The 23,396-nt window shown below is 42.7% G+C and overlaps 1 protein-coding gene across 1 annotated transcript; it reads left to right on the plus strand.

Annotated features, from left to right (window-relative positions):
* Positions 1–1,577: 1,577 nt before the first annotated feature.
* On the plus strand, positions 1,578–22,883 carry GLRX3 (glutaredoxin 3). The gene is made up of 11 exons (XM_083441012.1): positions 1,578–1,841; positions 4,048–4,156; positions 9,896–9,970; positions 10,631–10,832; positions 14,900–15,072; positions 15,158–15,219; positions 16,462–16,519; positions 17,844–17,896; positions 19,005–19,044; positions 19,128–19,220; positions 22,610–22,883. The coding sequence occupies exons 1-11, from the start codon at positions 1,759–1,761 to the stop codon at positions 22,658–22,660; spliced, it is 999 nt and encodes a 332-aa protein (XP_083297138.1). The 5' UTR covers positions 1,578–1,758; the 3' UTR covers positions 22,661–22,883.
* Positions 22,884–23,396: the final 513 nt, after the last annotated feature.

The following is a 23,396-nucleotide window of genomic DNA, read 5'->3' on the forward strand; positions in this document are numbered from 1 at the left end:
ATTTAACTGAAATTTATTGCTACAAATTGCTTTCAGCCACTAAAACAGGATTGCTTACACTTGAGTAGATTTAAGCTTATTTCAATCAAATGGGAGTGGTTGTGCTTCTGAGGGATGAGTTTAGGTGAGCTGTATTTCTAAACAACATTACCCCTCCCCTTTCCCCCAAGGCTCTTATAATTTTAACAGAAGCATGCCAAGCAAATTCAACAAGTGAAACTTATCTCAAAACTGCACTTCCATGTTGGGAAAGCTTCTCTGTTGCTTTTCTTTATGTTCAAGACAATCAACTTGCCTGTGCTTGAGCAGGAGCTAATATTAAGTCTTTGCTCTTGTTTTACAAAGCGTTGAACCCTGTACTCATCACAAATGGCAGGAAGAACAGGATTGTATCTTCATTCCCCTAAACAATGCAGCCATGGTATGCTGAACATAGACTCAAACTACACAGCTGTATTCTTTCAGCACAACCCTATGGTGGTTTTCTTGAAAGGCAGAAAGTTCCACTTTCATGTAAATGTGTATGGGACGGCAGACTTGTACATGCTTACCTTGGAAGTGACTGAAATCAGTGTCACCTATTTCTGTGTTGATATGCATAGTACTGAGGTGCATTTTATACTGGATATAGCAGGCATACTTATGAGTAAGTTTGAAAAGAAGGTATGACTGTATGCATTTTTGTTTGTAATATTTACAACAGTTTAAAGCCTCACTGAAAGGAGTATCAAATTGTGAAGTATGTCCCAATGAGCTGGGGTGCTGAAATTTGGGGTAAATGTTATGAAGGTGTCCAATTAATAATAATAATAATAATAATGGACTCTTGCACAACAATCCTTTCAAAATGGGGGGTGAGGGGCTATTGGTGCATCCCAAATACTGTAGTCAAGCTACTTCTGCATTAGCTAGAAAAATGAAATTTGGTACTGTATTGCAAACAGGACTAAATATCAGAATGACCAGAAAATGCGAAAAAGAAGGCAATTGTATGTCTCTGTGTACTGAGACCAGGAGATGCCCCATCTCTCATTTTCTAATTTAACCTTAAAGTTTCTTACCTGCCCGACACCTTCATAGTAAGTAGTGGACCCATTAGTTTGTAGGAGGGCAGGGTGGTGTGGTGGGGGCGGGAATAGGCTTCGGGGAGTGAAATTATGGTCCAGGTACTTTCATGACACAGAAAGTGGAAACATCATTCACTCTCTGTCACAAGCAAAGTTATTATAAAATCCTTAACAGTGGAATGGATGTACCCATCAAGGGAGCTGCCTGCTCAGCGTGATCTCCATTGCATCTGATCTAGGTGAACCAAGATCTGAGTCGGTGTTGGGCAGTTTCCTACGTTCTGCAGACTGGCTGGCTGTGGGTGTGTGCACACAACTGCAAACATGGGTAGATCCCGTGCACCAACATTAAAAGCCCCAGTAAAGTTTTAGTGGCATTTGCCTCTAAGCTATGCACTGCCTTAAGAACCAGACGCGTTGCCTACACCTGCATAGGAGTTGTGGGCAGGCCGCTTTGGAACCGCAGGGCTTCTTTTCTCGCTAAGCCGCATGCGCGAGATTTCAGCAAGCGTTCCCGAGGATGAATCGGCGAGTGAGGGGAAAAAAACAAAACAACAACAACCCTAGAGCCTGCGCAGTGAGGCCGCCTTAGCGGAGGCGATAGGCTGGTAGGCGACATGTGCGTTTAGCACCTCCCAGTCCCCATCCCTCCCTCCCTCGCTTGGCGGCGGCGCCGAGATCAGCACCAGCCATGGCGGCGGAAGGAGGAGCGGCAGCTCTGGCAGAAGCGGCGTCCGCCGACCAGTTCCGCGATCTGCTGCAGCAGCCGGGAAGGTATGTTGTTGCTGCCGCCGCCGCCGCCTTCCAAGCTCGGCTCCGAGGCTGGCAAACAGCCAGGAAAAGGAGCCGCAGCCGAAAGCGGGTGGTGCAGCAGCAGCGCCTGCTGCCAGGCCGGCGCTCCGCATTCACACGTTCACTTGATGCGGGTGTCCATTCCGACGTTTGGGGCCGCTGAGCCGAATGGGGGCTTTCTCTCCAGCCAGCGTGGCTAGGAGTTTAGCCGTCGTTATCCCGCCTTGTTCGCTCCCCTTACCCTTCTCACGATCGAGAGGGTTGAAGGGTGGCAAGAGTTCTTCTCCTGTGCGGGGATAAGTAAGGCTTGAAAGTCCTACTTCTGAGTAGACGGGCTTCGGGGGTCGTGCTCAACAACGCCGCCGCCGCCCTTCTGAGTAAGACGCCTAAAGTAGGCTTAATTTGTGCGCAGTTTTACTTCCCAGAAGTGTGCGCTTTTAGGGTCCAGGCCATAATCGTGTGAAATGTAAAAGCGCCTCTTGAGGACACGTGTGTATGGGGGCGGGGGCGGGGGCGGGAGCATGGTCTTGGCTCCCCCACAGGACAGAGGTTAAGGGAGCAGGTCAGATCACATAAATGACACTGCATCAGACTTAAGTGCTGGTACTTTTTAAAAAAGGGATCTGCACACTTTTCCTGATGTATGTGTGTCTTTGCAGGCTATAACTTTATAGTATTAGAATGTCCCCCCCCTTTTTTTTTACTATCCTGCCCAGTGTTGATAAAGGTGAGACAAAAGTTCTGCAGATGCCTTCCTTTATGTGCTGAGTGCAGTAGAGGGCTAGATTGCTATGTTGCTCCTCTGCCAGCTCATCCACTTGCCATCATGTATTTCTGGTTTGCCTGTGGCTATGAGACTAGTGTTTAAACACAAGGTTGATACACATGTATGGGAGAGATTTACACACCCAGCCAGGAGGGAAAGATGCCCCTGGCCTGTGATTGGGATTTCTCTTTCTCAAAGAACCGTTGATGATGTAGGAATATTCTGTTGCCAAATCATAAAGGGGATTTAAAAACACTATGGATTTCTGCTAGCATGACCTGTGAAAAAGACCAAGAGTGTTGGAAAGGAAAGCCCCAGCCCTAGTTGTTAGCAACTTTTCTCTGCAGAACCTCTATGACTGCCAGGACCCTTATTTATCCATCCCATGGAATGATTATGGGGTATAATGGAGTAACATGAGGTGAATTAACAGGTTCATTTTGTACCTTCTAGTGTGGCTAGAATTGCTGGGGAATTGCTAGGTTGGAAGTCTTGGCTATGCAATCTCCCACTGAGGGGCAACACATCATGGTTGTAAATTACAGTGGTACCTCAGGTTACATACACTTCAGGTTAAGAACTTTGCTCCAGGATGAGAACAGAAATCGTGCTCTGGCGGCGCTGCGGCCCCGGGAGGCCCCATTAGCTAAAGTGGTGCTTCAGGTTAAGAACAGTTTCAGGTTAAGAACGGACCTCCAGAAAGAATTAAGTACTTAACCCGAAGTACCACTGTACCTAGAATATGAAAATGGGATGTGTGGCAGTGAGCGATAATTGAATTTGGATCACTGCCTTGTGTAGAACCAGAAGGCAGCTCATGGGGAGCATTGGCTTGCCATACACTGTCCTGTGATATGAGCAATACTTGTGGCTGTGTATTCACTGTCTTTTCTTCTCCCTTTGTAGCAGAGGTGAGCAAACGAGTAACTTTTCAGTTCACCCTAGTTTCCCATTTTGTCTGAACCAGGAAGCTATGGTTAACGGCTTTGTTCCAAAGCCAGGATATTAAGCCATGGTTTGAAATTGTCTCAAAATATTCTAATGCAACCAGAGGCAGTTAACTATAGTTTCCAGCGTCTGATTAACAGAAAACTTCCTCCCTGTTTCTGCTTGCTTGTGTAAAGGAATATGTGCACACAGCTTGTTTGTATCTTGGCTTTTTAAGCTGACAGAGAACAATCTAAATGCAGCCATGGAGTCAGATTGTTGGTCTGTTTGGCCAACTAATCTCAGTTTTGACTGGAAGTGGTTCTCCAGGGTCTCAGGCAGAGAGAAACCTTTTCTGTCCTCTTCCCGAGATCTTTTCATGTGAGATAACTAGTGATTAAAGCTAGAACCTTTCGCTGTGACTCTGATTGCTTTTATTTTGCATTGTTTTGCTGGCATCTGACCTCTCTGTTTTCCCTGTTTATTTCATCACAGGTCTTTAGTGGTGGTTCATTTTTGGGCCCCATGGGCTCCTCAGTGTGTTCAAATGAACAGTGTCATGGCTGAGCTAGCAAAGGAGCATCTCCAGGTTGCATTTGTGAAAGTAAGTTGAACTGACATTGTGTTATCTGCTTTTGATCTAACATGAACGCTTGCTGTATGCATACTGGGAAAAGGTGGAAGCGTAACTACTCTAGCTGCTCCTACATTGCTTAAAACCTTGGAACTGGGCAACTTGGGTCTATTGTGGCTTTGCAATTGCCTTGTTGTTCTCTTTCCTTGGTAGTACAGTGGTACCTCGGGTTACAGACGCTTCAGGTTACAGACTCTGCTAACCCAGAAATAGTACCTCGGGTTAAGAACTTTGCTTCAGGATGAGAACAGAAATCATGGTGCGGCAGTAGCAGGAGGCCCTATTAGCTAAAGTGGTTCCTCACGTTAAGAACAGTTTCAGGTTAAGAACGGACCTCCAGAACGAATTAAGTTCTTAAACCGAGGTACCACTGTAAGTGTCATAGACTCTCCTATTCCCTTACTTTAAAACTACAATAACTTATTAAAGCTAATTGGTGACAGCGTCGAGAGTAGGGGCAATGCTTAGCAGCCTAGGAAATGCCACAGTCTGTAAAATTATCTCATGAAAGTCAGTGGGAGGTGATAGAAAGAAATGTCTTTTGCGATGGGGAGGTGCATGCATAGAATCATAGACTTGTAGAGATGGAAGGGACCTTGAGGATTAACTAGTCCAACCCCCTGCAATGCAGGAATATGCAGCTGCCCCACACGGGGGTCGAACCTGCACCTTTGGTGTTATCAACACCATACTCTGAGCTGCACACACACACACACACACACACTTATGCCCTGTGATCGAATCTCCTACTAGGTGTGGAAAGCAAATCTGGACCTGGAGAGCGGGGCCTGTGCCTTGATGCTGATGGTGGTATGGATGATGGGGAGAGGAGAAATCTTCACAGTATGTGAGGAGGTAGAGAACCTCACCTTACTTCAATGCTGTGGTCTTTGGTTGCCTTAGAAAACACTGAGATGGCGCTTACTTTCTGGTGAAAGCATGGACTCAGTGGTTGTTTGCAAGCATCAGTATAAAAACAGGAGGTAGTGTTCTGTACAAGCAGGTCTAAGAAGCTTGGTATTCAAAATGTTGACATGAAATAGCCATCCAAATCTTTGATTGCCAAGTATCCAGCTATAATGCTAATACTCTTTTTTTCTCATTTAGTTACTTGAGCTAGCACTTTTAATACAACTCCCAGTAGCTTTTCTTCCTGTAATGCAATTGACTAAATCCTGATCTTCTTATCTGAGGGATTTAAGAGAGTAATACTACTCTTTAAAAAAGCACCCCCCACCACTTGTGTGATTTGATGTAATGCTGCTGCTGGTTGGGCAAATAGATATTCTCTTAATTTGTGTTTTAGCTACTGATTTCACCTAACAAAGATACGTAAGTTTTTGGATTTGCATAATTATGTATGGTGGCTGTCTTCCTGTAGTAGATTGAAATCTGGATTTGGGTAATAATACTTGTATGTCCCAATAACAGCACTCTGGTAGGTAGGAAAAGAAAAATGCACTAGTTACAAGTGCTGTTCATCAACCCTTCATCAGTAGTTTGGATTAAAACACTGTGGTGTTGAAAAACAAACATTAAACTTTTGTGTCAGTATTCCTCAGCTCCATGCTTTAGGAATTCCTCAAACCATGATGAGGTGTCAATTGCCATGTAGCCTACCCTCTTAATTAACGCCTAACCCCTCTGCTCATGGAAATGTCTTTGCAAGATACCTTGTTAAGGATTGTCCTGAGCCACTGTGTCACTGGCCTGCTTCCTCATAGTTGACCGTTGACTTCACCTAATGTGAGACACAAGCTTGCCCCTGTGTATGACCATTTGATTTGCTTGTCCACCAACTCCTCACAGTGCTTTGTGCCATATGAAAATGTTACAGTGGTTGAACTGTTAGTGCCGTTCAAAGGGAAGACCCCGGGTTCAAATCCCTAGTCAGCTATGAACTTCACTGGGTGCCCTTGGGCCAGTCATTACCTCTCAGCCTAATGTACCTCACAGGATTGTTGTGGGCTTTAAATAAGGGGGAGAGCCATGTATACCACTCCAATCTCATTGGAGAAAAAGTTGGGATACAAATGCAATAAATTGGCCCAGTTTGCATGTTACATTGAAACTGTAGTTAAAAACAAACTGTGGAAATGTTTATGTTGCTGAGAAGTTCTCAGGGAAACAAGCAAAGGTCCAGATTGTTTTGCAATCTGAACTCAAGACTCGTGGCTTATTTCTTTCCAAGCAAAACCACAAGCGGTACCCAAGATTTGCTCTTGGCCTGCTTCTTGTGATTTGTCTCCTGGCGGTGTGGCATCAGCAGGAACAGGAAAGTAGTGGAATGAAACATTTCCAGCAGTGCACACTAGCACAAGGTGTGTTTATATTAAACTACAGTTCGTTTTTAACTGTGGTGTAATGTGTTGGGTGAACTGGGCCATTAAGATGCCCCACCATGACACTTAGAACATAAATATTTGTGACTGCAGCGTTTCAGCCAAACAGCTTTGGTCTTGATGTATGGTATGGAAACAGAACTCTGCATTATTGTACTAGTAGTTCTTGTAGTTGAGTAATGTGTCGTTAAGTCACTATTGGTAACAGTTAGCTACAGTAAGTAAAGTCCCATCATTGTGCAAGTCTATAATTGTATTGCCTGAAGTCAAATTAATTATAAAATTAATATGTTTGTGTGGTAGCGATTAACTGAAAATAGATGGGGCTTTCAGTGAGTTACAATGAGGAAAGATGAAACATGAAAGTACAACATCAATTATGCTAAACAGAAACAGAAAAGAGAAAAGAAAGCTTATTGTCCTTGTTTGCCAGAGATGTAGCTGATTTGCCTTCTGTAGCTCTGCCACCTCAGAATGGCTAGCTACATCTGTGGCATGTAATCTTTTATTGTAGCAAGAGGTTTTTTTTTTTTAATGCATTAAAATACTATAGAAACCACACCACAAGTAGTCCTAAACAAAGTGAGGGCAAAAAAAATAAATAAAAGTCTGCCTTCTTGCTGCTGTTGTTAAATTTACTGCCTGCCCTCCACCAGCAGGTTGAGTTACAACAATTTAAAATTCAGTATTGAAAACGATCAAAACAAATTTCAATCACAGGAATAGTAAAGGTAAAGGACCCCTGACAGTTAAGTCCAGTCGTGAACAACTCTGGGGTTGTGGTGCTCATCTTGCTTTACTGGCCGAGGGAGCCGACATTTGTCCGCAGACAGTTTTTCCGGGTCATGTGGCCAGCATGACTAAGCCGCTTCTGGCGAAACCAGAGCAGTGCACGGAAACGCTGTTTACCTTCCCGCTGAAGCGGTACCTATTTATCTACTTGCACTTTGATGTGCTTTTGAACTGCTAAGGGGCAGGAGCAGGGACCGAGGAATGGGCGCTCACCCCGTCACGGGGATTCGAACTGCCGACCTTCCGATTGGCAAGTCCTAGGCTCAGTGGTTTAGATGACAGCGCCACCCGCATCCTGAAAATGCACACCAAGTTTCAAAGCCAGGGTGAAGAGGTGCGTCTTCAGCATTTGCTGAAAACTGTATAATGCTAATGAACTTCTGGAGCGAAGGAGTTCCACCACTTAAAGGCTGCCACCACAGAGAACCGTACCTAAGATGTTGGTGTTGAGGAGCTTTCAAACATTGATCCCACATATATACTGAGATGATTCAGTTATGTTGGGATGGAGCTTGTCATGAGCACCTGGACACTTGAGTCACCTCTAGGCGCCACTGAAATAAGCAGAGATGCTTACTGTAAGAGTCAAATGGCTAGGCACAGGAAAACCTGCACAATAATGTTCCATTTCCCTAATAGTTGGAAATATTAAAGCTTTATGACCTAACAACAGAAGGGTGGGAAATTGATCCTGCTCCATGTCCTGATCATACGAACATAAAAAATTAAACTTAGCTGGAATTGCTATCTTTCCACAGTCAAGGTTGTTTTCTTTGTTTTAATTGCACCTTAAGTTATACGCTTTACAGTGGTACCTCGGGTTACATACGCTTCAGGTTACATACGCTTCAGGTTACAGACCCCGCTAACCCAGAAATATTACCTCAGGTTAAGAACTTTGCTTCAGGATGAGAACAGAAATCGTGCTCCGGCGGCACTGCAGCAGCAGGAGGCCCCATTAGCTAAAGTGGTGCTTCCGGTTAAGAACAGTTTCAGGTTAAGTACGGACCTCTGGAACGAATTAAGTACTTAACCTGAGGTACCACTGTATTGAAAATTTGCATCGACATGTACTGATTTTTTGTAGTTTCAGGATAAAGATGTCAATGTGACTTTGGTCTCCTAATTTATCTCTCTTCACCCCTAATGTCTCATTACCCTTAATCTTCACAACAGATAGTCACTGGGTGTGCTTTAAAGTTCAGGTAGCTCATTCTGTCTTGCTGTTTCCACTTACAAATCTCCATGTATGCGTGACATGAAATTCACTCGGTTTAAGACAGCTCTCACGTGTAAATGTTGACAGGCCTCCCAAATGCTGTGAATCTCCAACAATCAAGAATATGAGAACAGCCAGTCAGACATCTAGACCAGCTTCCTGTTCTCACAGTGGTCAGCTAGATGCCTATGGGGAGCCTAGGAGCCAAGAGCTGACCGCAATAGCACTCTCGCCTCCTGCATTTTCCAGCAATGTGTATGCAGAAGCATACGTCCTCCAAAAGAGAACCTCAGGGCATAGAAACATAGGAAGTTGCCTTACACTGAGTCAGACCCTTGATCTAGCTAACTCAGTATTATCCACGTTTTCTGGCAATGGCTCTACAGGATTTTAGGCTGGGTTCTCTCCTTGTCCTACCTGGAGATGCTGAGGATTGAACCCTGGGGCTTGCTGCATGGAAATCAGATGAGCATGGCCCTTCCCCAGCTTAGAAACCCCAATGAATACTGTGTTTAAAATATATCTGTTTTAGGATATCCACAAAACTCATTGGGGATATCGGCATTCACATGCTAACGTCCACATTCACCAATATTTCAGGCATTCACACATGTATATCACATGCCAGAATTAATGTGCTCTTAAGGAAACTACCCTGTTTGCCTCCCGTTTCCAAACAGTCATATAGTCCTTTATAGTTGGATCATATGTGTCTCCTGTGTTTGTAAATGGAAATGTATTTGATATTTGCATTTTCTACAATTTTGTATTTGATGATCTATTTAGGTTTCAGGTCAGTAGTATACTAATATCTAGCAGTCTTGCAGGAGTTAAAAACAAAAATTTAGCAGGCATCAATAGTTTATTGAAGAAATACTCCTTTTTTGCTTCATAATTTGCAGAAGGCTGCAAATGTCAGTCATGATGTACTGCCTCTTGAAATTAGTCAATAGAGCAAACAGCAAGAATTGCTGTGGGCAGAAAATAAGCACTGTAATCATGACATAACTGGGGTCAGTGATTTATGGATTTCAATATAGTAGTAGCTGCATATGATTGAAAATTTACTAGGTCACTAGTGCACCAAAATTTTTATTCACAGCCTCCAGGCATCTTTTGAAATGTGCAACAAAATAAAAACCTCTGAACCTGTTTTGACACTGCAGGCTCAGTGGATGACAAGCCTTCCCTGTGAGTTTCATTTAAATGCAAATGTGTCACAAACTTTTGCACTGAAATCCTTTTTAAACATTTAACATGACTAAAAGAACAGTGTAGACAAGATCAGCCAGCACAATCTAAACTATAAATAAGAGCTTGGAAACAAAAGATGTTTTATGTTTGTTTGTTTTTAAGCTGGAAGCTGAAGCGGTTCCCGAAGTGTCTGAAAAATATGAAATTACTTCAGTCCCAACATTCTTGTTTTTTAAGGTAAGCCTTTTTTTAGCTCGCTTACGTCCATGGATGCTTATGATGTTCTCTGTTCTCAGTGCTGGTGTGATACTTTGTTCAGAGGTAACATTTGATTAATTTAGGAATGCTGGGAATTGCATTCGTCTTAGCCATGTGGTGAAGGCCCATTTCAAAAAATTTGAAGCTACCCTACGCTGTAACTTGCAGAAACATTTTTTTGAGAAATACATTCTGCATCACCAGGCAGTTCCTGAATTTGAAACCTTTTAACACTGTTGGATAGTGATGTGGAGATGACTATTGATTGGTTCCTAAGCTCGTTGTGGTGATTCGTCCAAAATCCTTTTGGCAGGTAATAATATTGTTGTTAAAGCGAGTTCTAACAAAATTCGATTCACCAAGCGCAGCGCTTGGGTTAGTTAACCTACTACATATTCTGGCCATGTGTGTGCTCCCTTCAGTTGTGTTAGCCCTATAGAAATGAGATTGTACACCAGTAGCACTCAGTGGATTTCTCTGGGGGCTTTTAACCTGCTTTGACTTGAATCCTACAAAATAACGCTTGTATATGGTCTAGCGAGAGAGAGAGAGTATGTGTGTTCAAATTCCAGTAGCTTTTTAAAGACTGTGCTTGTGAAGTTCATAATGTTTGCCCAAACTGCTGTTCTCTGTTGGTAGAATTCCCAAAAAATTGACCGATTAGACGGTGCTCATGCACCAGAACTGACCAAGAAAGTCCAGCGCCACGCCTCCAGCTCAACCATTCCACCTGGCTCTAATGACAACGTGAAAGAAGACCTGAATGTGCGACTCCAGAAACTGACAAATGCTGCACCTTGCATGCTGTTTATGAAGGGAACACCTCAGGAGCCTCGTTGTGGTAGGAATTGTCTTAAATTTATATTTTATTCAGCAGGGCTTGATACCTAAGGAGTACCTAACGATATTATATCTTCCTCTTTCTATCTGAGTGGCTGCTATTCTTGTCACCATTGTTGGTCCATCCTTTGCGACAAATGGAACTGTTATCCTAGGCTCCAGAGGGGATAAGTCGATTGGCATAGTGCTGTTCCCCTTCAAGGCTGCCTTGCACCCTGTTAGCTGCAGCCATGCTATAGCCTTTGTATTGGCCCACCATCTTGTTAGATTCCAAAAGGTGGAATATGGTTGCTAGATCAACAGTTGGTTAGGTCAGAGGTTTAGGGCCTTAGAGTGGAGTTGGAATGGAGATGGATGGAGAATAACGGTGATGCAAATATAGGTTTCCACTGTGTCCAGGGCACCTAGCAGCCCAAGTCCAGCCATGTCCATGCAGCTATATTGCCTGAATGAGTTGAGGCTTAAAGCCACAGTCATCAAGCCAGAGCACTGTTCTCAAACTTATTTTGTGCTTGGGTCCAGTTCTAACTTTTTCTGTTTTCTGCCTCCTCCCCTTCAGCAATCTGTTTGTCAGTGTGCAGAGGTCCTCGCATGCAGCATGTTGCTCTGTAAGAATAGCTGTGTGCTGATTGAACAATGAAATTAAAGGGGGAGTAAAACAGGACGTGTCTTAAAACCGTGCAGAGGGAGATGTTTTAAGCAAGCAGCAGATTTTCAGGGTCAAGTGACAGAGTATTTGCCCTCAGAAACTCAAGGTGGATCACTGAGGTCCATTGCACGAGCATCAGTCTGAGCAATACATACCATAAGAGACATAGCATAAGCATTTGTTTAGGGATGGCAGTTAGCAGCCTATAAGAAACCATTTCGGAATCGCTTCTTGTTAACATCCATTGGTGGAAATTAATTGACATTCCATCACTGAACCTGTCGGGTTAGTGATTTTGTTAAAGGACACATTGACATTTAGGTGGTATAACCCAAGAATAAAATTTTTGATTCCTTGAGCCAATTTGGTACCCTTACTGAATCTTCTTTTTCTTTTTTTTCTGGAAATGGCTCTAATTGTGGAATGTACTGTCTTTTCATTACCAATAATGTTCATATACCACTTTAAAAAAGAAGAATGAACTAAACTGAAATAATGGAGATCAAGGTATGAGAAATGGATTCCTAGGACCTGTTAACTCATTATACATTTTTTGGTTCTCTCCTCACAAGCTTATAAGCAAACAGAGTCCCAGCAATGCAAGGGCATCATCTTGCTGAAGTTGCCATTGAATTCTCAGAATGCAAACAATGCCCTAGTTAGGTTCCCCTTCTTCGCTCTGAGACATAAAAATTCACCCTACTGTATGGGGTTGCAGATTGAGCAGTGGCTTCAGGTTTGCAGCTTGCATCTTAATATGGCTCTATGGAGAGCTTTAATATTTCTCATGTACAGATGCCTTCATGTGACATGGTGCATACGTAAGCACCACAGTACGATATTGTGCTTATGCGGTTTGGTACCGGCTGCACATGCACCGTATGCATATTCCTTCTACAAGAGGGAAAAGCTGAGCTATTTGCGATGCCTTGACAAAGGCGTGTTAACGCAGTGCAGCCTGCAAGTCCACCAGTCCAGGGGGGTGGGAGGAGAGTGTCTCTCTAGCAAGGTAGATATAATTCACTATCTCAGTGGTCTTTTGAGGGCAATTGCTGGTTGCAGGTGGGCAGCAAGTTCCAAAAGCTGGTGTGATTTGCATGTAATCTGGGAGGATCAGAATTAGTGCAAAGTACTAAGGCTGAAGATAACATTGCTGCTCTCCTTTGCTGTTCTATAATAAATTGAATATGAATAGTTCCCCCCCACCCTTGGGCTTAGAGAGACATTTGTCATGACTGGGCTATATGTCCATTCACACCTCACTAGCCAATGCCGTTCATAATATGTGCCGCATCTCACAGAACTAACACAATAATGAGCTGGTCCTTATTTCCTCAAGTGGGCCGCAAGGACAGCTGTGTTGACAACTGGAGGGGGTTAGCTGTAGGGATGGTAGGAAGGGGCTAGCCTGTGGTGGCCCCCATGTTGCTGGGGCCCTGTCAGCCGTAGCCAGCACTGTCCGAGGCTCTGGGTGTTGTAGTCCGGTAATGTACAGAGTGCCACAGCTGAATGGCCCCAGGCTTAGGGTAAGAAAGCAGCCCCTTGGCCTTTTACTGGAGTTCAGCCCCCTCGGCTTGCAATGCAGCTTCAAGCCCAGGAGCGGGTCGGCCGGGAGCTTCTGCCCAATGCATCTTGTGCAGAAGAGGTTCCTGATGGATGGTGTCCAGGCTAATTTTCATACTAATAGCAGGTTGTCGATTGCAACGGAGCGTAATTGGATCTTGGTGTGGAATCAGAAATCCTTGTTATGTCCCGCATTTCGCCACTTCCTACGGAAAGCCAATTCATAATAATGTTAAATGAGGTCTATCCCCTTGGCTCTGTGCTCACAGGCTTGTTGCTTGCTTACATCATTAGTATTATAATTGTACTTAGCTTCCTATCACCGGCAGCGCAGCGTCCGCACCACTCTTCAAGCGGCCTGTGTGTTCGCGTACGCGCACTTCAGCGGCGCTTTCATTAGCTCTTGCGTTGCTCAGATGGTGTTTGCTCAGAAAGTCTGCCTAAACCTTTTGTTATGGGAATAAAGCAGTGTTGGCACTTTATCCCTAAGCATAACATTTCCAGTCTGCTACTTTAACCCTTAAAAATGAACCGCCACCAATCAATCTTTCTCGTCTGCATGGAGTTGCCTACAGCTAAAATGAAGCGCTCTCTTTCTCTCTCCTTCTCTCAGCCTCTTACAGTAGAAACGAGTTAATATATTGGCAGCAGAATAACCATCAGCAATCAGCCTGTAGCTGTTTACTAATGAACTCCCAGATGAATGGCGGGTTGGTGGTAGTGGGGGGAAGTGGAATTCGGGATTCTTGTTTCACTCCAGGCTGTACAAGAACTTAATGCTTCAGTTGTGGAAGAAAAGCAACTTAGATGCCATATAAATAAATGCTACTTGCTCATGGCTCAAAATGCAGATCATGGAGGACCTGGAGCTACAGCACAAATCAAAAGTAATGGATGAACTTGTGAGATGGAAAATCATGTAAAGGTTCCTTTTGTCTGTATGTGCCTGAAACTTTTTAAAATTTGTTGCTTTAAATCCCATTTATTAGAACCTTTTGAAAATTGGTGTGAGGTGTTTCAGGTCTCACCAGGTAGAGCTCCTTTAATTTATATACTGGATATTTAGTTGTCTGAGTAAGATAATTTTTCTTTAGGAAAGGATTTTAAAACAGCAGAAAAATATGCCAAACTTGATATGGGTTGTGGTTTCAAAACTGATATTTATGCAGGTTTATTACACTGATATTTATGCAAGTTGCTAATTAAGGAGTTAGGTTAACGTTGTTGTTTTTCTGAAATTTGTGTGGTTGAGATATTTTTATGTGGAGAAAAATTGTGCAGACTTACAGATTTGGGACATGCAGTGCTTTAAACAGTTCGAATATCAGAATTCCGTATTATAGTTAAAAAGGGTAGATTTTGTTCAGAAATTGAACTGTATGATTTATTTGGAAATTAATTCTGTTTACACTGATAGTACTAATGCCAACTCACTATAAGTTGAATCTGCATTCTTGAAAGTGGGGGTTTTTTTTTTTTTAAAGGGGATTGAAGCAATCTTCATTATGTTGTAAATATATCTACCTAAATATTAAAATAAGAGCCTTGGTTGGATCAAAGCATTACATTTATCTGCATGTGCATTTGGGTTTGATTTTGCCTAAACTGGACATCACACTTCAAAACAGAGCAAGCAGCATTCACAAGCTCTGTAAACTCAGCTCTGTAGTTTTTGCTAGCGTATGCAATTTGGATAAATATTGTCGTCCTTTGAGATTTAACTTTTTTGTGGGGGCAGTTTTCTTGCAACACATGTTAATATAAGCTGTAATGTGGACACTAAACCACAGTTTTGGTTAAAGTTAAAGCCTTGTTAAGGTCTGTGCTTTTCTTTTTCTTTTCCCTGTAACCTCCAGGCTTCAGCAGACAAATAGTGGAGATTCTTAACAAACATAACATTGCGTATAGCAGCTTCGATATATTTTCTGATGAAGAAGTACGTCAGGGCCTGAAAACCTACTCCAGCTGGCCTACTTACCCACAGTTATATGTAGCTGGGGAACTTATAGGTGGGCTGGACATTGTTAAGGTAAGAAAACAAAAGATCTGCATTTTCAGTAACGTAATTTTAAAATAGTGTTTGGTTTATGAATTTGAAATAATTTTCTTTTCAGGAGCTTGAGGCTTCTGGAGAGCTGGAGACAACCTGTCCAAAGGCACATAAAATAGAAGACAGGTATGATACATTTTACGTTTTTCTAAAAAAAATATTGCGAAGGAAAATCACATATTCCATTAATGATCTCCCCGTTAAAATTATTGCTGTGTAGGATTACTGTGTGTAGTACACAGAATTCTGTGCCTTATGGTTTTCATTCACCTTCATTTTCCTTGCCCATCTGCTGCACAACAGCCCTGTAGAGCTGCCAGCCAGATCTTGCTACCTGATATTTGCTGCCACCTCACCTTTTTTTGGGTCACCTTCAGCCCCAAAAGCAAAGGGGTAAAACTGGGGATATTTTATTTTTTGTTAAATTGTCTCATCCTGTACCAGCATGCCTCTCACCTCCAGCCAATCCCTTGCAATTCACACAGAGTGCAATCCAGCCCTCTGCTTCTCCCCAAGAATAGGGCAAATTCCTGACTTTGTCCAAACTGGTCTTAGACTTCCAATAATATGCTACCCAAAGTGATCCAGGTGTGTGGGAATTCCTGAATACCAACGGTGGCAATTGCACGCTGCTTCCACTAGTCTAGGTGTGAAACTTGGTTAGAAATAAAACGTTGGGAGGAAAGCAGGCAACAGGTCAAGCAGAATACACAATAACCTTGTTGGGGACTCGGAAACTACAACTAATCCAGCCTATGTCTGCTAGACTGGTGACTGGGAGTGGCCTCCGGGATTGTTTAACATTGATTCCCACTACATTGGCTCCCAGTACGTTTCTAAGCACAATTCAAAGTGTTGGTGCTGACCTTTAAAGCCCTAAACGGCCTCGGCCCTGTGTACCTGAAGGAGCATCTCCACCCCCATCATTCTGCCCAGACACTTAGGTCCAGCTCTGAAGGCCTTCTGGTGGTTCCCTCACTGTGAAACTTGAAGTTACAGGAAACCAGGCAGAGGGCCTTCTCGGTAGTGGCACCCGCCCTGTGGAACAACCCTTCCATCAGATGTCAAGGATATAAGTAACTATACAACCTTTAGAAGACATCTGAAGGCAGCCCTGGGAAGGGAAGTTTTTAATGTTTGATGTTTTATTGTGGCGCAACACAGAGGGGCAGCCAATAATGATAATGATAGTGATAATCATAACAACGACTGTTACAATTATTACGATTATTATTAACCGGAGCACTGTGGCTCTTAAACCAGACAATTTTTTAGGCTAAATTCCTCTTTCACCTTTTTTTTACCCAGGTAAAAAATCCTTTAAGACTGTTCTACTTTATCTATATTTCCCCCTGCCTCTTGTTTTAGGCTTAAAGACCTGATAAACAAAGCTTCTGTGATGCTCTTTATGAAAGGAAGTAAGCAGGTAAGGCTCTTGGAAATGCTTTTAGCGCTTAAAATCCTTTAGGCCAGCTGTCCCCAGCCTAGTAGCATCCAGATGTTTTGGAGTATAGCTCCTATAAACCCCAGCCAGTGTAGCCAGTAGTTGGGGATGATGGGAGCTGTCATTTTAAAACATCTGGAGTGCACTTGGCTGTGAAAGATCATAAACGTAAGAACACAAGTTGAGCCCTGCTGGATTGGAAGACGTTTCATCTAGTCCAGCATTCTGTTCTCAAGGCGGCCAACCAGAACCATACTCCTTCTGATAATGGAGGTAATGTAGTGATCATATGGGGGTGCCGTGGGTTTTTCATCTCTACACAGCAAGCCGACAGCTGCTGCAAGTAGGGAATGAAGAAAATACTTAATTTCACTCCTTCAGCACGGCTTTCTAGAGCAATTTCTAGAGCACGAAAACAGAAGGTTTTAAAAAAGGATATGTTTTAACAGCATGTTAAAATAATACATTAAAGGCTTAGGAGCCATAAAGATACCTTTGCCTGGGGCTGAAATGACAACAGTGTTGGCACCAGGTTCTACCAATGGGGTGCCACAACAGAACAATCTCTTTTTCCTCTTCTCCTGACGCCTTAGCTCAGAGGGTAGAATGGGACAGTTGACTTCTAACTTCCCTTCGTGGTCATATATAGATGTGTACATGGGTATACAACCACAGTCCGTGTGAACCATGAGGGGCACTGGCAACTGCGTCGTCATTGTGACAGCTGCAAAAAGCGCAGCCCTAATTATGCAATATGAGGAATGGGTTGCTATGGGAAATTTTTGCTCGAGCAGATGTTGATGGCAAATATAATTCATTCCCTGAGAATTCCTAAGGAGCTGGTAAAGTAGCCACATGTTTCGGTTTCTGATGATGAAGTGCAGGGGTATGGAACCCCTTATTTATATCCCACCTTTTTCTTCAAGGCTTTCAAGGTGGTGTACATGATTATCCATTTAATCCCCACAACAACCCGGTGAAGCAGGGTAGGCTGAGAGGCGGTGACTGGCCCAAAGTCATGGCCAAGTGGGGATGTGAACCCTGCTCTCCCAGGTCCTAGTCCAACACTCTAACCACTACACTCCGCCACACTGACCTCAGTTTCCATTACCTCCATCTAGCGTGGCCAGCAATCGGCCCAGTGCAACATCTTGAGAGCCACAGGTTCCTCATCCTTGGTGTAGCGAAGGTGGAAAATAAAAATGTTGTGTATAAATGTGCTTCAGTGCACTTACTTGGGATTGCTACATGCCACATACATGCACTGGAACATAATGCACGTCAGAGTTGTTTTTTCTTATTGCAGATGGCGAAGTGTGGATTCAGCAAGCAAATTCTAGAAATTCTAAACGGTACCGGGTATGTAAATATTTTTCTGCCTTGAATGTGTTCTTAAAGTAAGAGCACAGATATATAGGAACAGTGCTGCTAGATCAGACGAAAGGACAGTCTCTTCCAGCATTCTGTTCTCTCAGTGGTCAACTAGAAACCTTTGAAAAGTCCACAAGCAGCACCTCAGCACAGCAGCAGTCTCCATTCGCAACAGTCTGTATTCAGTGGCACAGTGTTTCTGATACTGGAGGTACTGCCCCAGCCACCAAGACAATAACCCCTTTTTAAACCGTCCAAGTTGGTGGCTATTACTACAATATTGTAATAGCAAATGTCGTAGCACCTCTGAACTGTGTGAGGAAATGCTTCCTTTTGCCTGAGAGGTGCTACCTTGGCTGCTTTGCAGTGTGCCTCTACAGAAGCTGATCTTAGGAACATGTTGCATGTTAGTGTTAGGTGATCAGGGTCTCCCTTTGGTTCACCTCTAGCCTTCCCCTCAGCCCCTCCCCCACAACATCTGCAAATGGTGGAGCTGACCTATGTCATAGAACCATAAAATAATAGAATTGTTGAGTTGGAAGGGACCACGAGGGTCATCTAGTCCAACCTCCTGCAATGCAGGAATCTTTTGCCCAACGTGGGGCTCGAAACCACGACCTTGAGATTAAGAGTCTTGTGCTCTACCAACTGAGCTATTCCTTGCCCAGTTAACTTCCATTTGCATAAATGGATTGGCCTGTGTAGATTATCTGCTAGTCTTCAGTAAATATTTCTCTCTTTTATTAGGATATTTCACCAAATATATAGTATATTTTTCCTCTTCCCTCCCTGTCCCCTTTCCCTTGTGTGTCGTTTTTCTTTAAAATTGTGAGTATTGTGGGCAGGGACTGTCTTGTTTTAATTGATTGTAATGTAAGCCACTCCGGGAGCCTTTTTTGGCTGAAGGGTGGGCTACAAATTCTCTAAATAAACAAATATATCACTACAGTATTGCAACGTCTTGCATTTTACTCTTGAAATACAGTCGCTGGGATCACGTTTACACTGATAAATAAGTGATAGAAATTAGAGTAGCTGAGTGAATATTCCTAGCCTGTATAATAAAACCCTTTTTTATATTATTCTTTTTTTTTAGTGTTGATTATGAAACGTTTGATATATTGGAGGATGAAGAGGTACGTTGTTTGCTTGCGCTTTTCCTGTCATCATCTTTAAAAACTGCACCATGGAAGGCTGACCAAGCATTTATTCTCTTTAGGTGCGGCAAGGATTAAAAAAGTATTCAAACTGGCCAACCTACCCCCAGTTGTATGTGAAAGGGGAACTCGTCGGAGGCCTGGATATTGTGAAGGTAAGCAAAGACCTAATAGTTGGCAGGTGTGTGTAATCTTCATTCTTAAAAAAAGGTCTTCCTAAATTTTGTTCTCATTTATATTGGACATGTTTTTATTGTTAGTCGCTCTTCGAACTGGTGGTGTTTCCTTCTTACATCCCTAAACAGCAAACACCATCACTTTGAAGAGTCATTAGCCAATAAAAACATCTCTTGGTCCAGGATACCCAAAGAACCATCAATTTCCATATCAGCTTACCTGCTCCTTTCTCCTGTGTCGTAGCTGTGGCTGAGCCCTGGTCAGTTGGGTTGAGATCACAGCCATAACTAGTTGCACAAGAACATAAGGAGAGGCCTGATGGGTCAAGCCAAGGGCCCATCTATCCCATCATCCTGTTCTGACTGTGGCTAACCAGATGCCAGTGAGAAGCCCTCATCAGAACCTCACTGCAGCAGCACTTGCCCCACCTGTGATTCCCATCAACTAATATTCAGATGCATGCTGTCTCTGACAGTGGATGTAAAGACACAGTCCACTGTGGCTAGCAGCCATTCATTATCTTGATCTGTGAGATCGGTTGAACCCCACCGTCCCCCTATTTTTTTTGCAGGTCAAAAAAGCATTTTTATTCTGGCAAACATTTAACCTGCCTTGGTTGGTGCCTTTTTTACATCCTTTAGAAACAATCCTAGTTGTTCAGAGGTTTTAACAGCAGCCATAAATGCCATGTGATTTTTTTATTATTGTTGTAAGGTGCCCTACACAATGCAAACCCATCGGAAGGGCAGCGTTTAAATTACCAAAGTAAATCTCTCTATTATTATGCATTCCTCCCTGCCCAGCTACCTCTAGACTGATCTATCTCTGCGTTTTCTCTGCATTTTGAGTTTTCTTATTCCTTGTTTGAGCATCTCTCCCCTTTGTTCAGCCGTGGTGAGATGACACACACACATCCACACACACCCCTTTTTCTGATCCTTTTTTTTGTTTTGAGACTGAGTGACTTAGTTGGTTTTTCCTGTGACTCTCATCATTAGCTTAATATATTGGTGAAAGGAGCCCTAAATCTCCAGTGTGCAACTAAGTTGCCTGCTAGTGTAGCACTGAAATGTATTTTCTTGACAGCAGTCACTTACCTTCCTGTAAGAACCATTTCACCCCTGTGGGTGCATTTACAGCTTTTCATTTGGTTCTCAGTTTTAGTTTTTTGACGTTGTGTTTTCTTGAGTAAGGTGATGACATTTTGCATAGCAAACTGTCTCTCATTCCTGAGAAAAGGTAAGGCTTTATTGTGTGCTTTCTTGAAAAGGCCCTAAGCAACAAAAATAGATCTGCATTTGTTAACTGCATCTTCTGATATATATTTTTGTGTGTGCGCGCAACAGAACAAGCGCAGGCTTCTAAACCCAAATACTCTTGAGCCTATTCTTGTCTTGAATGTTTTATAGCCAATACCATAGGCACTGTATCTCCCGGGAAGACAGAATCAATAAATCTCATTAGGTTTTAAAAAAGAAGTTGGTATTACGTTGCTCATGTATCCATTTTTTTATAAAAAACCCCCACACATTTATTTCTCGGAGTAGTGCATTAAAGGGTTCTTTTTATATAGTTTTTAAAGAGATGGGGAAATTAGTCATGTTAATCTGCCTTTTTAGAGGGCATTGAATAAATTGAAGTTGATAAAATGTTGTTTAAAGTTAAGTTTAGTTATTTTAGATGTTTTTCTAGGTCAGCATCATTCTCTCATTTCCCCCCCCCCCAAAAAAAATATAACTGTTAATAAAAAGTACATGAAGAAATCTATCTTATTATGCCCAGTTAAAGAACCTATTTTTAATCTATTAACCTGGCCAAGCTTTTTCTGTTGATCTTACTAAGATTATGTTTTTTATTTTTTATTTCTGGTATTTGCCTGCCGAATAATAGATCTAAGTCCCCCCCAAAACTTCTTAGTAAGAAGAATACCAAAAAAATCATAAAAACATTTGAAACATAAAAGTTCTGGTAGAGAAAGGCCTAAAACCAAATTCTCAGTATAATTTAAGATACACTATATGGGCAGTGGAATAAAAGTTGAGATTTTAAGATGACAGCTTCTAAAAGCCTGGGAGAATAAATTGTTCATTTTAAACATTTTATTGGTGTTATATGTTAATAATAATCATCTATTGGACTTGTTAGTCCATTGTTACCCAGAGGCCTCCAAGTAACAACATATTTGAAAACATTAATAAATAAATAAATTTATGGTATAATATATTTATACTAAATTTATATACCATAAACACAGAACAACCACCATGACAAACCAACCGTAATGATGGTTTTATATAGATTTATTTTTAATTAGCTGGTGTGTTTTAGTCATATTTTACATATAAGTGGACTTGCACACCACATGGAGAATTTTCTTTGAGCAACTGGTCTAAAAAAATCCTAAAGAAAAATAAAGAAAAAGTCATTTACCTGGAACCAAAAAGACCATAAAGAAGGCAGCAGGTGAGCTTTTCTTGGGAGGCTATTTCTTAGTGGGGGTGGGCTCTGCTTCACTTCACTTGGTGGTGCATTTTGAGAAGGGGCTCTTAAAGAGAAGATGATCTCTCAGGTAACCTGGTCCAAAGGAATGGCGACACTTTGCTTTTTCAAAGCATAGCTAAGACCAAAACTGTTCGCTTCACTCTTCCCTCCCCAATTCCCAGCAGTAGAAATACCTAAAACAATGATGGCATCCTGCTTGTTCTACTTTGCTAAATGCCACGAGGAAGAGGCATTGGGCCAATACTTTTGGTGGCAGCCATTCCTTGGCACGGTGCAACCTTGGATTAACATGGTGTGCTTTCCATGTTGAGAAAGATAACAAATCTCTCCCTGCTTATCACACTTGCCCAGATTCTAGAGAGCATGTTAAGAGAGAGGATGTATACTGAGCAAAGCCTCATTCTAGAGCTAGCTAAAGGTGACAGAGATGCCCTTCTGCCATGCGCTTGCCCTGTGGTCCGTCTATCAGACAGCTGACACCTGCCTCATCTGCTACAGCTGCCCCATTCTAAGGAGTCTGCAGGGGTGACTGCTCACTGCTGCAGCTGGGGCAACTGTAATTATCTTCTGCAGTCTCTTCTCTGGTCTCCTGGCTTCTACCAGAGAGATGGTTACCAGTTGTGGGACTGGTAGGTCCATAGACGACCAACTTCTAAAGCAACAGAAGTTTTTGGGTATCTCACTGTCCTCTTGTTAGATGTGCAGTAATGTAGCTGCATGCAAAACAACAAAATTGCTTGATTAGGGGTAATGGGAGTTGGAGTCTTGAGGGCACCAGGTTGAGGAAAGCTGAATTACAGGCTAACTAGAGTTCTTTTGGTGACACCAGCCTCTGAATGCTTCCTCCCCTTTTTTCTGTTTCCAGGAACTAAAAGAAACTGGTGAATTGACGTCTACCCTGAAAGGAGAAAATTAATGCATCCCAAGGACACGTTAATGAAGACCAATGAAATATAAAATGTATGATTGTTTGTTGCACTGGAACAATTCACGATTTGCCGGAAGGAATAGAAGGCCGGTTTCTGATTTCCTGCTCATGCTTCGCAAGGCCATACTACAGGTGTATGTCATTGTAGGTTTTCACCCTAAATGTAAAGCCGTAAGCATCTTCAAATTGAATTAAAGTTGAAAGCCAACAATGCCTGTGGTGTTCTTGTATACTTTTCATTTTTTCTCCTGCACACAAAATTGTTCAGCATTTGTAAAATACTTGTGGACCTCACTCACGTCTCCTGTGGCTCATTGATCCTTTCTGTTGGGCTCAGAGTATCCTGGGATTTTTGAACCCACACTTGGATTCAGAAACCAGCCTCAGAAGAAGCTGCTATCCAGCATGCTGTTGTTTGAGCTGCATCTCTTTGGACCTTCTTCAAATAAGTGGCAGCAAATAGAGCAGGAGTGGGGAGCACCTATGGCCCTACAGATGTTGCCGAACTAGCAACTTTCATCAGCCCCATTCAACATGACCAGAGGCCATGGATGATGGGAGTTGTAGTCTGGCAACAGCTGGCAGGTTGCACATTCCCCACTCGAGATAGAGCATTGGCATAGAAACCAGTTCAAGGAGGTTAACCTGGGAAGATTATGAGATGAAGTAGATTGTATTGCCCACTACAGCAGTTGATGGATTCTTCCTGAAGCAATGGACTAAG

This window comes from Podarcis tiliguerta (assembly GCF_965153285.1).
Source record: "Podarcis tiliguerta genome assembly, chromosome: 5".
NCBI classification, from domain to species: domain Eukaryota; kingdom Metazoa; phylum Chordata; class Lepidosauria; order Squamata; family Lacertidae; genus Podarcis; species Podarcis tiliguerta.